The sequence below is a fragment of the Pholis gunnellus genome, assembly GCF_910591455.1.
Source record: "Pholis gunnellus genome assembly, chromosome: 8".
Classification (NCBI taxonomy): Eukaryota; Metazoa; Chordata; class Actinopteri; order Perciformes; family Pholidae; genus Pholis; species Pholis gunnellus.
The window spans coordinates 12804023-12819850 of record NC_136534.1 but is presented as its reverse complement, the minus strand read 5'-3'; the positions used below and the strand labels follow the sequence as shown (position 1 = coordinate 12819850).

The window sequence follows — 15828 nt, the reverse complement described above, 5'->3', positions numbered from 1 at the left end:
CGACTAGAAAATCATTCAAACTGTCTTGTTGGATTGGATCTGGCTTATACTGTTTAAATGTGTGGTCTCTTGTAAATTGATAGAATAAATCATTTTTTTGGTGAACCTGAAATAACTGAAAATGTATTTAAATTTAAAATTCCAGGAAAATCAAATTATTTTTTTCCCTGATGATTGAAATGACCCCGCGCATGGTGTAAGAATAACTGTCCCCTCTGGGTTAATGACCTTCTGAGAACAGAGTCAGGCAAATGAACCTCGGCTGTATTAGCAGTCGGTCAAGGTTAAGTGTCATGGACTAGACATGGTGTCAAGCACAAGAGTTCAACGACCTGGGAAAAGTAGAACGTCAAGAAAAGTCAATATTTGGGAGAAAACCGTACCAGAAAAGCCAACAGTCTGACACAATTATATTCAAAATGATGTAATGATTGTCCTATTATTTATTATTTTAGTCTTAACTTGATAATGCTATTACAGTCAAGTGTCTTCATACATTTTAGAGTTGGTATGTATTTAAATACTATTTTTTTTAAAGACTAAGACCTCCTTAAGGTGCCAGCCATTACATCATGCTTCATCTGTTTCCCTTGCCAGATCTCAGAATACAGCAGTCGCTCCTCTTATAGATTGAAGGCCATTTTATTTTTACAGTCTTGGTGGAGATAAGCGCCTGTCCTCCGTGTCCGTCTCTGCCTGCTCCTAACGTCTATAAACACAAGTCTTATCGCAAGCATTTACAACTGTCAGCCTGCTTCATGAAGCTTGAGGGCTTTCTGAGGGTACTACAAGTCACTTTGCTGGAAGGATCGCATTCTAGTAGATAACTTAACGTGTTTTTTTATATCATGCATTCGAAGCAGAAGTCCATTATGATTCAGTCACGTCTTACACGAATCATCACTGTAGTCGTGTATCATAATGAGATCACCCCAGGAAAGAAAAGGAGGCTATGCAACCTATTCTAGATAATTCTTTGAAGGGATAAGAAAAGAGACCGATGAAGTAAAACAAACATTCGGTGACTGGTGCTGTCAGTTGTGTCTGGCTTGTAATTTCTTTATTGCAGTCAACTGTCCTTGACCCTGCTGCTCTGTGGTTCAGGTCTTCCTCTGAAACTTCAATAATGATGCTTCCATGCTTCTTGGCTTGTGCAGCAGGTGTCCCCACAAAAGTATGATATGTTATGTATCCTGTCACCTGTCTACTATACAATGTGGAAAATGTGGTGCTAAATGTCTAAACCGAAAGATCTTGTCATTGAAAAGGAGAAGTTTGTTTATTTCTGACAACAATAAATTAAGCTCATTACCTTATCAGCCTCAAGCCTCCGTGCCAGGCACAGGGAAGATAACAAATTAGGGTAAACTCGTCTAAATGACAACTGGAACATTGTACCACCTGTTACAGACGCCATAAACTGGAATTCTTTTCTTCTATATGAACCATCGATCTAATGTCATCACTGTACGAAATCTAGCATTAACACAACTGAAGAGTTTCCAATGTAAAATGCACTTCAATCATGGGGCCTTTATACATTATTTTAACTAAATGGACGACCTTCAGTGGTATCAGCCGGCCACCTCAATTTTTGTTTTGTTATTAATCCAAATTAGTCCAAATTGAAGTATCTCACCATATAGTCTAGACACTCATGTTCCCCAGAGGATGAATCCTGCTGACTTTCAATAATCCAATAAAGTTTCCTTCAGTACCACAACGAGGTTGTGTGTTTTTTAATTGGATGGATTGTAATTATATTTGTGACATACACTCATACACCCTTAGGCTGAATTGTAATAACCGTAATGTCAAATCATACATTTCAACATTCAATCTTAACTTTGATGTATACCTAATTACACTCTCATCAGCTGTACTTTGTGTTTAGTGCTGATAACCAAATGTTTGCAAGCTAATATGCTAAACTAACATGGTGGAAATGGTTTGAAAGAAATGTACTTGCTTAATATCAGTAGGTTAACATTTCCATCGGATGTCAGCATAAAGACGTTTGATGATGAATATTTCATTCAAAGCAGCACTGTGTCTAAGTACAGCCTCAAAGAGCTGCTAGTGTGGGGATAAACTTGTGAGACTCAATGTGTTGACATGTTATGAGTAAAATACAGAAAGCATAACTTAACAATTAGCTGAATTATTGAAAGTTTTTTAAATGAAAGATTCTTTCTTCTTTGTCTCTGGTGTTTGGAGGGACGAATGACCTCAGTAGTATTTCTAAAAGCCTGCATTTTAATTCATTGTATCAATATCAAAGCCAAACCAATAGGGTGGGCAGTGTTATACCACCAATTTAGGTTTAAAAAATTCCAGTCCTGTTCCGAGATTACAATCGGATGCATTTATTTTAAAAACAAAACAAAACTTCTTACACCTCCTGAGGACATAACTTACAGGTTAATGCCCTTGCTTTGGCTTCTTTCCAGGTCTGAGCTGGCAGTATGCAGAGACACAGTGTGCGGCTAATTGCCTCTGCAGTCCTTGGTAGCTTGGTACTGCCTGGGTTAATGACACCGGCTACAAGATAAGGCCCAACCCTCTTGATTTCCAGCCGTTACTCCGCCAACTCATTTTCATTGAGAAAAGCTTATCAGTTTCCCAGGGTTATTCCGTCAGTCACCTGGCAGAGGGCATGGTTGTTTTTCACAGAGAGTATTGACATGTCAAGGTCCACTTAGCAGGGTGGGTTGGCCTTATAAATACGGGGACACTGGAGGAAGCAACAGTACTCACAAGCTCTTGCAGAGCCCATCCGTCGAGAGGTCTCTTACGTTTAACTACATAGATCTCTGCAGCCTAAAAAAATGGATAACAGGTGTCATTGTGCAACCAACAGCGACATGCTTTCGAATCCAATCCTCTACAACATCCTGAGCCAAATGGATAACAGCAAACCAAGCCAAAACAGCTTCAACTACAATTCAATGACTCATAGATGCAACTGTGAGCTGCGACGGACCGTGTGCTTGAAAAGGCCATCTGAGATCTGCAAAGAAGCATCAGCAGTTCTGGTCAAAACTGTCCATTTCATGAAGAACTTACCTGCTTTCAACCAGATGCCAACAAACGACCAGTTCTCACTCCTCAAAAGCTGCTGGGCACCGCTCTTTATTTTGGGTCTGGCCCAGGAGCACGTGGACTTCGAGGTGACGGACACGCCCGCTGACAGCATGCTGAAAAAGATTCTCCTAAATCGTCAGGAGAGAGACGAGATGGAGAGGGAGCCGCCCACCATGGCCGGTGTCAGCAAACTCCAGTCCTGCCTCAAAAAGTTCTGGAGTTTGGATTTGAGTCCAAAGGAGTATGCATACCTCAAAGGGATCACAATATTTAATCCAGGTATGTATACATCTGATGTTGGATGTAGAGATGAGAACACTTGGCTCTCAGAGTAAATTTCCGATCCCTGCTGGAAGAACACTGCAAAAGCTGCATTGTACATGTATGTTTCAGTATTTAATTCCATGTCTTTACATCCAACAGATGTCCCAGATTTAAAGGCAGCTCTGTTTGTTGAAGGCTTGCAACAGGAGGCTCAGCACGCCCTCAGCGAGGTGGTCCAGCTCCTTCACCCAGGGAACCAGGGGCGCTTTGCTCGAATCCTCCTCACAGCCTCCATGCTGCAGAGCATCACACCGAGCCTCATTGCTGAACTCTTCTTCCGGCCCGTGACGGGCCAGGCGGATCTGCTGGAGCTGTTGGTCGACATGCTCTTCTGCAGATAGAAGAGGACAGGTGGACGCTGTGTGCTATAACTGTCCTGGAGAAGGTGGAATCCAATGATTTTCACTGTGGTGATGCAGAACTTATCGTTGACCAACCGAAGCAATGTTTTCCTCATGATATGGAGGAATGCCTGACAGTGGACTGCTAAAGAAAAAAGCACTTACAATAGCCAACACAAACTGTGGGAATTGGTGAAAAAGAGACTGTGAATAAGTTATATTCACATTGAAGCTCAGGTCTGAACATCTTGTATCCGCTGAAGTTGAAAGATTTGACCTTCACATAAACAGAGACTGTGCCCACTTTAAATATACTGTATCTTATGTTGAAGGTCTTTTCTGTGTGCTTCGCTGTTGTAAATACATGCCGCAATACCAGAACATTTCAAATAAATATATTTTTGTACATGAACGTAACAGTGAAGACCCGTTTCATTATTCTCACAGCAAGTCAGAGTATTTGTTTTAAGTAGCAGGTGCTGCACCGGGTATAGACACTCTGTTATGAACATCTTCAACACAACTGGTCCCACATTACGGACATGTTGTGCAGCCAAGTATTGCTCAAGCCTCTTTATTTGAAATTCCTTTTAAGGCGCCACAGTTACCAAACCTAGCAAATGTGTCACAGTGAATTCCCTGGATCTAACAGAGTTGTCTCTAAAAACACTGAAAATATGGGTGATTTGAAAAGTCCTTTCAATAGTTGCAGCTTCAAAGAAGCCTACAAAAAAAGAATACATTGTAATTGGCCAACAGTAGTTTTTCACAAATTTTGAAGTAACTTTTAAAATGTAAGACTAACACTTGGTTTAAACCCAGTAAGCGACAGTCTGTCATTGTTAGTGTTGGATACAACTTATTATGAGAAAGCATATCTGATTCATACATGCTGTGTTCACCTTCATGTTTTTACAGACTGTGTTGAAACCAAAGGTAAGTGTTCATATCACTGGTGATCATATCATTTTTCTCTCTAAATTTCATAATCATGTGAACGTTTGATCACCTCACACCAAGCTAGAGAGACTGAGAAATGTAGGAAAGTAAACCCCCCTTTCATGTTTCTCTTATGACCACAAATTAGTCATTTCAGTCGGTGCTCTGTCTCCCTCTCATGGAAAACAGTGAAAGTCACATGTTTACTCTGAGAAACTAGAATCCCACAGAAGCATTCCCAAGCGAACTAAACCTGAGCCCTGATCTATTTGTCACATACACAAACGTTTAACAAAATAAAAGCACGACACAAAACAATTACCACAGTTTTCATGCACTAAATCGGATGAAATATGTGAATGCTGAATCAACTATCCAAAAAAGAAAATCCCAGCGCATTATTAATAATCTGCAGGCTAGATATGTGATATAGAACAAGCCCTCTGGATTCGTCCCAGCCTGTGGTATGCTAGTTGTGAAACAGTGAGCTTTTGCATGACACCTCATACAGGTAAAACAGGAATATGCTGGCGGGGGCAGAGCCAGAGGAAACGGGGTTACACAGGGCAACTACAGCACACCACAAACAATACAGGCGCAACATTTGACACAGAAGAATTTAGATTAACTGCAGGTATCTGCCTTATTGTGCTGATCAAAAACATGTCTGAAGTCTTCACATTGTTTTTTTTTTTATCTTTGGCGCTTATTACATGCACATTGTTACTACTAATCGGACAGCTGCAACTTCTAAAGGGCAAACTACTTTTAAGACTATAATATATCTTAAAATATACATTGTTGGTTCATATAGTTAAAATGAATTTGACCCAAAGTTCAGGTTAAGTTCCTGATTTTGCTCACCGATTCTTCCCGTTGCAATAAATGACAAAGACAAACCCCAGGATTTTATTTCCTTTCTGGCAGAACCAGCCAAACGAGTTCTTCCTTTTGCAGAGGGCGGAAAAAGCCTTCCTGGCACAACACGGTGACCTCGGAGATGAGTTTGACAACAATAATCCAAAGAGCTAAAGAGGAAAAGTAGCTAGTAGGATAGTAGGATGTTTCAGCATAGATTTTTTGTAAGCTAAAATGAAAACTACACGAGTTTCCTTATTGAATGCACATGAAAAGGCATAAACAAGCTTTTTTTATTTTGTTAAAAACAGGACTTATCTGTGAATAAAAAAAACTGTGGTCAATGCCACAAATGGTGTAAAAACCCAGAGAGTAACATCGACATCAAAAATATGTACATACAAATATGGCTTAACAATGCAGTTTTCAGGTCAAAACAAGCTTTCAAGGACTCTAAATGGCAGAAAGCCCACATATACACACACGGTACATGCACAATGGCTTGCATAAACAATCACAGACAAGAATGAGGACGGTTACGTTACCATCAGTCTCTATCCTCTGGCCTCACTGCTGAGATTGCATGGAGTGTAGTCATGTTTCTCTGAAAACAACTTTAAACTTTAAAATGTGTGTGCATACAAATACATTAAAAAAAAGCAATGTCTTTCCACGTGTAAAAAACAACAACCAATTGTTTCCTCTGTGGTTTCTTTTCTTTTTTGCTGGTAGATAAAAAAAGTCCACCAATAGCAAACATTAGCCGGACCACTAAAAGCAGAAGTGACCACCGCCCAGGGCAAAAGGTGCTCCACTCAGTAACAGCAACAAAAAAATAATAGCAGAAGGATATCATTGTCCATCTACATTTGTCAGTACAGGTGCTTCTGTGTCTGTGTCCCCCTTCAGAGCAGAAGAGGAGCGCCCGAAGAGTCTGTTTCGGTGTCATGATGGTAGGGCGAGTAGGCTGTGGCGGTGTTGGAGGAGTACGCTGTGAGAGAAGGAGCATTATTTAAAACACGCTGAAAACAAAAACATAGCCCGAACACACAAAAAAAAGCCGATACAGTAGAGGTTCTATTTCATGCACAAATGTAGAACCCGGGACACCGACACGTTCCCAAGTCGCCATGTGAAAGTTGTGGAAACACAATGTGCTGTACCCTCATTCAAAAGACATGCAACAGGACACCCCGTCCTTGTAACCGCCTCTCTCTGCAGGACAACAACGAAAAGAAAAAAAAGAGAGGCTCCTGCGCGTTAATCTACCTGTAACCCAAGTCCTTCCCTAAAATTACACGATGAAAGCACGGGACATTAACAGGGCGATATATTTAATGTGACTCGACCTGCTGCTGGGAGCAGGTGGTGTAGCGTGACCGCTGAGCTGGAGGGGAGAATGAGGCAGATTGATGGGTGGGTATAAGGTGGCAGATGAGGGGAGGAGGAGGAGGCGGCAGCTAATGAGCGAGGGATTGTAATATGCAGAGAATATGGGGGCAGGAATGTGGGGCTTTCTCTGGCTAAAGAGGAGCATGTTGCTGGAAAGTACAGAGAAAATGCCTGCAGCTGCAGCGGGTACAATGGTTTTGCAAAGACCTGAGCTCCACCGATTCACCGGGGTAGTAATTATACCTCAGTGACGAGGACAAAAAAAAGGACCTCCACCTGCAAAATGCATACAAATACTTAAAATATATGCCTAAATATTAATTTTGTACATTTAAATATTGAAGTAATAATAACATTTCTAACCACTAATCACACACTTGTACACTCTGGGTGCTGACAGATTATGGCCCTCATCCAACTCTTAAACCCTCATGCATGCATTCACATCAGCCCAAACAAACACTCACTTCTCCCGCTGTAATGTCGCATCTTCCTCGCCAGCTCGTCCGATGGCGTCTGCTCAGACACTTTCACCTCTGGAACTGCAGCACGGGACAAGAAGACAAGAAGATGAGCGCAGGGCAGACAAGGAGCTTCAACAGACAACTAATGCACTCTTATTTTGGGGATTAATCCGGTCTCCTCGGCTATTGTGCAACACGTCTTACGAGACGGTGTCTACATGTATCGACTTGCCTCAGACTAACCAATTTATTGTTGGCTCACTGCCGGTTGTATTAGTGCGACAAAAGCAGCGTTCCAACAGACACTATGAGTCATTTAGGGAAGACAAGATGAGATGATTGGTATATTCTGGTATGTGGCAGCCAGATGGTGGTGAAAAAAAAAAAAAAAAGGTTGTCATGTGGCCTCTTATAAATATTCATACAGCAGTAATTAATGATGATGATTGGTGTAGTCTTACGGTCACTGCTGAATAAAGTGTTGGTCATGGTCTCGTTGCCACTGTCAGGGAGCGTCCCGTCGCTCCTCCCAGTGGGACGCTGTCCCGTCGACGGATGGCTCTTGTTCCTCTTGCCCTTTCGCGTGCTGATGCGGATGACCCCGTGCACGAGCTTGCACTCGGCCTCCTGCTCCTCCAGGTTGTAGTCCTGCGCGATGCTGTAGATGAGCTCGCTGATCTCGTTGGTCTTGCGGGAGAACGAGGAGTCAGAGGTGCACTTGGCCAGCTGGTCGATCTGGTGCAGGGCGTAAAGCTCCAGCAGCTTCTTGGTGATGAGCGAGTCAATGTCTGTGCCCGTGTCACTCAGGTCATCCAAGTCATAGTCCTCGCGGGACAGCAGGCTGGTGTTGCTCACAGGCCGCTGGCTTTCCCCCTTGCCGGGTGTGCGCGTTCGCTTCGGGGCAGCGACCGGATACCTCACCGTCTGACCGGCGATGCGCACATCCGGGTAGCGGAAGCTGTCACTCGCGGGCAACTTGGAGGCTTTGGTAGACTTGCTGGACTCCAAAGGGACGCCACAGGTGGGATTGGTCACAGCCATGCCATTAGGGGGGTGAGGCTCACTGCCTGCTTTAGGGGGGTGGTCCGTGGAGCTCTCGTTAACGGGCAGGCAGGGCTCCCGGCTGCCATAAAACCCACAGGTCAGTACACAGCAGATAAGAGCCTTGCAGCCAGTCCAGCCCATGGAGGCACAGGAGCCACAGGCATGTCTGCTGGCAGGCGTGTTGTCTGCCGACCCGGGAATAAATCCTATAGTCTCCGAGCCTCGACCCGTGCCGTTTCGCGGGTGGCCTCGGCTGCGTCCATACTTGTTCTCTGCATACCGGGTGTGGTCAGCGTGGTGATGCTCCCTGTGAGGATCCTTGTAGGCGTCTTGGCTGGCTGTGCTGTCCCTGGATATAGTCCGAGTGGCTCGGTACTTGTCTGCTCTGGAGCTGGAGACATGGTGTTTGTGGTGGCGGGACGCCTGGGGAGCCCCTGTGCTGTGGCCAGGCATGGCTCAGAATACCTGGGACCTGGTGTGGGAGAGGCATGTTGAGAAATAAGAACCAGGTGTAAACCTCCCCCCTTTTTTTTTGTTGCCACACAGACTTGCAGCATTAAACGCACCATGACACATTAAAGCAGCCTGCGTTAAAGAGAAACGCAGTAAACACCGGAAAGTCTGAGAATGTAAATAAACCTGAGTGCATTAATTTGGCCCATTTCGTCGCGCGCTCTCAAAGCTTGTTTGGCCTAAAGTACATGTGCAGGAAAAAAACACATCAGACCAAAACCCATTCAACAATTAAACGTTTTTAAATTTGACTTACGAAACACGTCCACTTACCGCATAAGAGGAAACACTTGGTGGTTGTCTTTTATCTCAGATAACTTGTTCAGCGAGCAAACCGCGGAAGTCTCACGGAGGAAAAACTTCTGGTAGCGCCTCAAACGGAGAAAGAAAAGACGGATTTCGACCGCCCACAGACTTCCCGGTGACTTAACTTCCACAAAACAACACACTTTGCACAACCTTAAGTCGGTTGCCTCGACCGAACGACGCGACACGGCTCATTCGCGTCGTCTACGTGTTGCGTTTGCTGTAAAACTCTTGTTGTGTTAGTCTTGTGTTGCCGTGAGTCTCCCAATGTTTGGCTAATACCTGCGGCTACAGCTAATCCCAGATCCTACACCCACCCACAGGTGAGTCGTGACGTCACGCGAGGCGGATATAACAGCACAGAAGAAGGAAAGAGGAGGGAGAACCCGCAAAAGACAACAACAAGAGGAACGTGCAATGAAAATTAATAAAATAGTGAAATAGAAGAAGAAGAAGGTAAAAAAAAGAAGTAGAAGAAAACGGCTACAAAGCTGATCAAAACTAAAACCTCTGATCTGTCCATAGTCAGATTGGAATTTGGTACCAATTCTTCATGGCAATGTGACAAGTGTTGTTGTTTTTTTTGCACACACTTGCAGTGAACACACACACATACACGCTAGGTCTGACATGCACACATGGGTGCACATCAGCGGAGCCAGCAGGTGTTTTCCAAGCCATATCTTTCATTCTGCCCTATTTTTCCCTCTATGGAAACACTTAATCACCCACTCTTTGAACTGAAACAGTAGGGCCACCTTACCTGGGGAGAAATATGAGTCTGTGTAGCGTGGTGTGTCTTGTGGTTGCACTGCAGTCACAATAAAGCAGGAGCACAAGAAAACTAAATGCATCAAAAGTTTATTTTATTTATAATTCATGTTAATACAAGTTGCATATCATACAGTAGATTTAACTTCTTTTGATTTGAATATTACTGTACTACAGGTCACATTCTGGCACAATAGAGATACATGGTACATTTAATTAAAGGATTCATCTTATTAAATAAAACTGACTGGGTGTCTATGGGTTAAAGTTGTATCGGTCTACATACATTTGTCATGCCATTAAGCTACCATTTATGTCTTTTATGTTTCTGGCGGTCTTCTTCAGTATGTTAAGATATCTAAAGTCATGATACTAAAAAGCTAAGAAACCACAGTTGACAAAAACTGAGCCGTATAGACTGTCGATATATATTTTCAATGTAGCCTATGTATTGCATTTTTAGAAAATGTCTGATAAACATACAATATTAAAGTCAATTTACAGATACAAGTGCCTGGAAAACACAAAGGCACTTGTAAGGATTGATCTGTTTTCGCTGCGGGATGTACAGGAAGCTCAAAAACACCGTATATCTACCAGCTAACTAACTATTCACATCTTCCTCAAATGCTTCTAGTTTCAGGAGAAGATCATAGGTTCACAGGCGGAGAGATTGTCAGCTGTTTGACCTGTGTGTCAGCAGGAAGCTTGACAATACAAGTGTCACTTGGCAGCTGGTGTGGCAGCGCTAATCCTAAATTCCCTCGCGCCCGGCTGCCACCGTTCTCTGCAGAGATGTGCCCCAGCCGAGGGTCCGAGTCAATCTCGAATCGGTAGCGATATCCCTCCAGGACATCCCGACATGCGTCTCTCATTTCAATGAGCCACTTCTTCATACCTTTGCGATTCAGGTAGAGCACAAAGAGGAAGACCATGCCCACAAACCCCAGCACCAGCCCGAGGAAGACATAGGATGTCTGCAGGGTGAGGTCAGCCACCTCTGCTTGGGCTGGATCAACACATCCAACGGCATGGACGCCGAGCCCACGCAGCCGGGTGTCACTTAGCCCTCCTGGTGAGGCGCACCTTACAGCATCCACGTCCACCTGAGCTCTCGATTCGTTCAGCCAGGCCACGAAATGACTGATCTCGCAGGAGCAGGTGTAAGGGTTGTCCCCAAGAAGGATTCTGATGTTCCCAAGCTTCTCCAGCTCTTGTAGAGCATCAGCCCCGAATGTACTGAAGGCGTTGCGCGTAAGGTCCAGCAGCTCCAGGCGGTTCATACCAGAGAAGGTTCCGCCGTAGACAGCCACCAGAGAGTTGTTGGCGAGGAAGAGCTGCTGCAGGTCGGGAAGGTGGGAGAACATCCCAGGGGGCAGCAGGGCGAGGTGGTTCCCAGAGAGGTCGAGGCGGAGGAGCCCCCTGAGATCACCCCAGCGCAGAGCCGTGGCGAGGTCCGTCAGGGCGGTGAAGTTGTGCAGCGAGCGGCTCAGGTTGAGCTCCTGAAGGGGACCGCCAGGTATGCTGAGAGCTTCGGGGTGAATGAGGGCCAGTTGGTTCTCACTGAGGTCCAGGAAGCGCAGGTTGATGAGGGCAGAGAAGCTGTGGGACGCCATCTCTGTAATCCTGTGAAGATGACGAACACTGTAACATCTGTCCTGAGACATTTAGCAGTACTTCCATGCTTGGACACAAGTCACTGTACTGCCAGAGTAAACAAATTTAAAAAAACATATTCAGAGAAATAAACAGTATTTGGGGTATTTATTAGATACACAAAAAGAAAGTTTGTCATATTATCCAAATATGGCTCAATATACAACAACAAAAACATTGACATTCTCACCTATTATTGCTTAAAATGATGTTGGTGACATTCTCCATATCTGTAAAGGAATCAGGTCCAATCTGGTGTATACTATTTCCCGCGATAATGAGAGTCTTGGCATACCCTGGAATACTTTGTGGCACTGTGAGCAGATCCTTAGAAACACATTTGACTGTGCGAGTGACAGCAAAACACTCGCAGCCAAAAGCACACTCCAAGCACTGGTACGGTGCACAGAGAAGGACTCCCAAAAACACCCGGACAGCAAAAACACACATCTCTAAATTATACTCAATTCAACATACAGATTAAAATGACAGCAGAAAAAAAAATAAACTCACTCCATGTGAATTAACAAGTCAAATTTTAAACAGAGCTTTTCTTCTTACTAACTAAGCAATAGCTGCAGAGGCGACAAAGAGAGCTCCAGCATGAAACCCCTCCTCATCTGCTCCTCTCTGGAAATAAAGGTTCCCGTAAATTGATGGTAGTTCATATCACGCAGAGTCTGCTGGATGAAAAAGTTGCGTGGTTCCCTTAAAGGTGCAGAGGACGATTAGGGCATCCACAGCCTGTGACCTACACCAGTCTGCCAGTTGAGACTTCAGATTTATAGCACATCCATAAAATAAGGTTACAGAAATATCAAACTGATACAATAATTAATAATACTCTTTTGGGTACAGAGCATCAAAGACAAAACAGTGAAATAAATAATGTAATGTAGTATTGTTCATAAGGTGAACAATAGGTTTAGTAACATTCCAACATTGGGATTCACAGTTACAACGCATTTAAATACTGACTGGAGAGAAACAAATAATGCACTCATGTTAAAGAAAACACTGCACATGTTTGTCTTTATACACCAGAGTAAAGAGGATTGAATGAACGAGGGCATTTTTCACATGCGTGTCCTACATCATTTCTATCTTTGGTAGCGGCTCACATCTCTTGGACGAATAATTGATGAATACCTTCAGCATTAAGATATCTTGATGTATTCGGTAGTGATTAATTACTAAAATGTACATTAGCCAGCGCGGAAACACATTCATCACTGCTATTCTTGGAAAAAAGTACATCTCTGGATTCAACAGTATTGCTCCACTGTGGCGTAATACTCGTCTAATTCTTAATAAGCAAAACAGAAGCCCAGAACCCACTGTGTGAAAATCAGTGATGGTGAATTTTGAAGATACCGTAGCTTATTCACCATTAAAACATAATTTTTATTTCAAAACTGAACGACAAGGGTTCGCCCTTAAATGCCCTCCAAGAGCCTACATCACGAACACACAACAAAGTCCTTCATTTGTAATGTCCTGTACAAATACACGTCAACAGACAATAACAATATATAGTAGTATAACCAAAGTCTATGAGTCATCCCGTTGAACTGCTGGCTCCACTACTGGAGGTTGAATGTTAGGATGAACGTGCCGAGGACTCCGCAGAGCATGAAGAAGGGCAGCCAGGTCTTGAGGAATGCAGCCCAGCTGGAGGATACAGAGAGGGTAACATGTTAAGAGTAATCATTAACACGACACACCAGGACATGTGAGGTGTGTTGGGAGTATCACATGGTCCAATCTCTTTACTCCCCGAGGCCCACAGCTCCCCTCTCTCCACCCCTGAACGCACCCCAGCCTGCGTCCTACTGTCCCTTCCACCCAGGGAGCCCCACCAGTGAGGTGACCTTCAGCGGTGGAGCCACAGAGGGGAGCGCCGCTGTCAGTGATGAATTACACGACTCCCCTTCTGTTTAAAAGACTGCTGGGAGTGTATGTGCAGAGGCAGCACAAACAGCGGAGTCTCAATGTGGGTCAGAGGAGAATAATGAGGGGTTCTCACTAGCATCCAGCAGCAGAGCAATGTAAAACCACTGTGTACACGTTAGTGATGAAGATGCTTCAGGTGTGTTTGGCCCAGAACTGTTCGGCAACCATATTTTCCCTCATGCTTGTGTGTGATTGTACAACTGCTTCTTCTCTCTTCTTTGTGTAGACGTCGCCTTCTGCATGTCTGTCTGTCCTGGAAGAGGAACCCTACCCGTGTCGCTATCTTTCCACAATAATATGTCCCCATCCAAAGAGGCTATCTGTCGTTGTAGAGGGAATACATTTTACAGATGGTGGCAGCACTTTGAGGCAAATTTGTGATTTGTAATATATAAGTGACTTGATTTGACCAAACCCATGTGACCAACAACAAAACAGAAAGAGTGTTGGACATAAAACATTAGTTGGTGGTTCAATCGGAGGTTGCTTCTGTCCACACGTCCATGACCAAGACATTCAACCCCAAAAGTGTCTGACAAATAACTGTAACATAGTTATAATGTAATGGGCGCTAAGTCTGATAAGTGTTAACAAAGTATAAAGATGAAACTATATGGTTTTCAAATAACCTGGAAGTGTGTCTGGTTCTATATGTGAACAGTTCTTCTTATTACCAATACTTACTTCACATGTTTTCCACGAATAAGAGACAGCCCGCACAGGTTCATCATGTTCCAAGACGTGCTGTTGTCGTAGTGCATAAGGTTGAGGGCCATGGCAACGTGGGAATGGCAGTTATCTAAGCACAGATTGTGCTTCAACAAAACAGAAAAAAAGTCATTATTACAATATGACTAATAATGCAGAAATACGTGCGTCAACTGTGCTAAATATCGCCTTACCGGCCTACATTTGTACTCCTCAGAGGCGTCATGCACTGCTTTGTCCCATGTAGCAGCACCATTGCCACACACTTTGTCCACGTCAAGCTTCCAATACCTGCAATATTATTAACCAATGCGTTCACTTAAATGTGTGATTAGGTGTAAATTATTATTTCACAATATATTGATCAATACTTACTTTGTTGGTCTACCAAAGCCCATGTTGTCTTCCTGAAAAAACAAACACATTTTGAGTTATTCAATAAATCATACATCTATGTTTGAAGTTATTGTGGAATCCAGACATGGCTGCAACTCCCATTCATTAACAATTCAGCAGCTTTACTCTGCACGTCATCTCAGATTAAAAGGTTCTCTCTCGTCTCTCGTCTGATACATGAGAAGACACTACCGTTTGTAGCTGATCATTGCATATCAAAAACAAAATACTCACCGAGACAAAGTAGGACCCTGCAAAATCTCGTATGATTCCAGAAGAGGTGCATATACCCATGTGACCGATGAAGGGGAGCACCCACCTGCAGGATGCAACCAACAGATAGCAATGCATCGATATCCCTTCATTGCGAATCACAATACACATACAATACATTACAAACGAGTACATTCAATGCAGTCATTTACTGAAAGGAAATAGATAACATGAGGTTTAACCAGCGGCTAACATAAACCTGCTTCACTTCATTTGACGTTAGCAAAAATAACAACAATGCTGTACCATCCCACGCTAAGCCTGCAAGAATAACAACATGTGTTAGCTTCTTACGATAAAATAGGAATAGGCGTCCAGACAATGCAGTACGGGTAGCGGCTGTCTTTCTTGTCGCCTTTCAAGAAGTCGCCGTTGTAGTTCATCATGATCTCGGTCTCGTCCACCTCCGCCATCACTGCCTGGGGTGACACGAGACGGCAGTGACGCAGAGCCGGCGCCAGGCGGCGTGGGAGCGGCAGCGGCCAGTCGAAGCCTCCGCAGCAGAAGCAGCTGTCGGTCCTTGAACGCAACACGGTTTACTTGTGCGTATGCAGTACTTGTTTACCATGTGAGCAGGTTTAAGAAGTACAGCGAGGTTTTAAGCATTTCTAAATAGGCTATTTGTTGTATAATTATTCATAAAGACACGTCTGAACCGCGCCATGGACAAGAGCAATGAGTTATTACTGCAAGGAACACAGTATAAATGGCTACTTTATCATGTTGAATGTGTTCATGTGTTGTTTTTGGCTCGGTCGGCCATGAGCTTTATCACTGTAACCACCACTACTACCAAAAGCTGGGTC

At 43.8% G+C, this 15828-nt stretch overlaps 4 protein-coding genes across 4 annotated transcripts; 1 reads left to right on the top strand and 3 right to left on the bottom strand.

Annotated features, from left to right (window-relative positions):
• Window positions 1-2785: 2785 nt before the first annotated feature.
• nr0b2a (nuclear receptor subfamily 0, group B, member 2a) lies at window positions 2786-4124 on the top strand. The gene is made up of 2 exons (XM_079164544.1): window positions 2786-3363; window positions 3508-4124. Exons 1-2 carry the CDS (start codon window positions 2829-2831, stop codon window positions 3747-3749), a joined length of 777 nt encoding a protein of 258 aa, XP_079020670.1. The 5' UTR covers window positions 2786-2828; the 3' UTR covers window positions 3750-4124.
• A 1701-nt stretch (window positions 4125-5825) lies between these two features.
• Window positions 5826-9570, bottom strand: kdf1a (keratinocyte differentiation factor 1a). Its single transcript, XM_079164540.1, has 4 exons — window positions 9233-9570; window positions 7864-8918; window positions 7406-7480; window positions 5826-6537 (listed from the first exon to the last, which is right to left on the bottom strand). The coding sequence occupies exons 2-4, from the start codon at window positions 8897-8899 to the stop codon at window positions 6452-6454; spliced, it is 1197 nt and encodes a 398-aa protein (XP_079020666.1). The 5' UTR covers window positions 8900-8918; window positions 9233-9570; the 3' UTR covers window positions 5826-6451.
• A 1116-nt stretch (window positions 9571-10686) lies between these two features.
• Window positions 10687-12142, bottom strand: LOC306699790 (trophoblast glycoprotein-like; the record flags this gene model as incomplete). The annotated part of the gene is made up of 2 exons (XM_079164539.1): window positions 10687-11662; window positions 11883-12142. 2 exons carry the CDS (start codon window positions 12140-12142, stop codon window positions 10687-10689), a joined length of 1236 nt encoding a protein of 411 aa, XP_079020665.1.
• Window positions 12143-13275: 1133 nt separating this feature from the next.
• LOC306699797 (transmembrane protein 222-like) lies at window positions 13276-15438 on the bottom strand (the record flags this gene model as incomplete). Its single annotated transcript, XM_079164547.1, has 6 exons — window positions 15317-15438; window positions 14984-15068; window positions 14729-14760; window positions 14548-14644; window positions 14330-14460; window positions 13276-13363 (listed from the first exon to the last, which is right to left on the bottom strand). Exons 1-6 carry the CDS (start codon window positions 15433-15435, stop codon window positions 13276-13278), a joined length of 552 nt encoding a protein of 183 aa, XP_079020673.1. The 5' UTR covers window positions 15436-15438.
• Window positions 15439-15828: the final 390 nt, after the last annotated feature.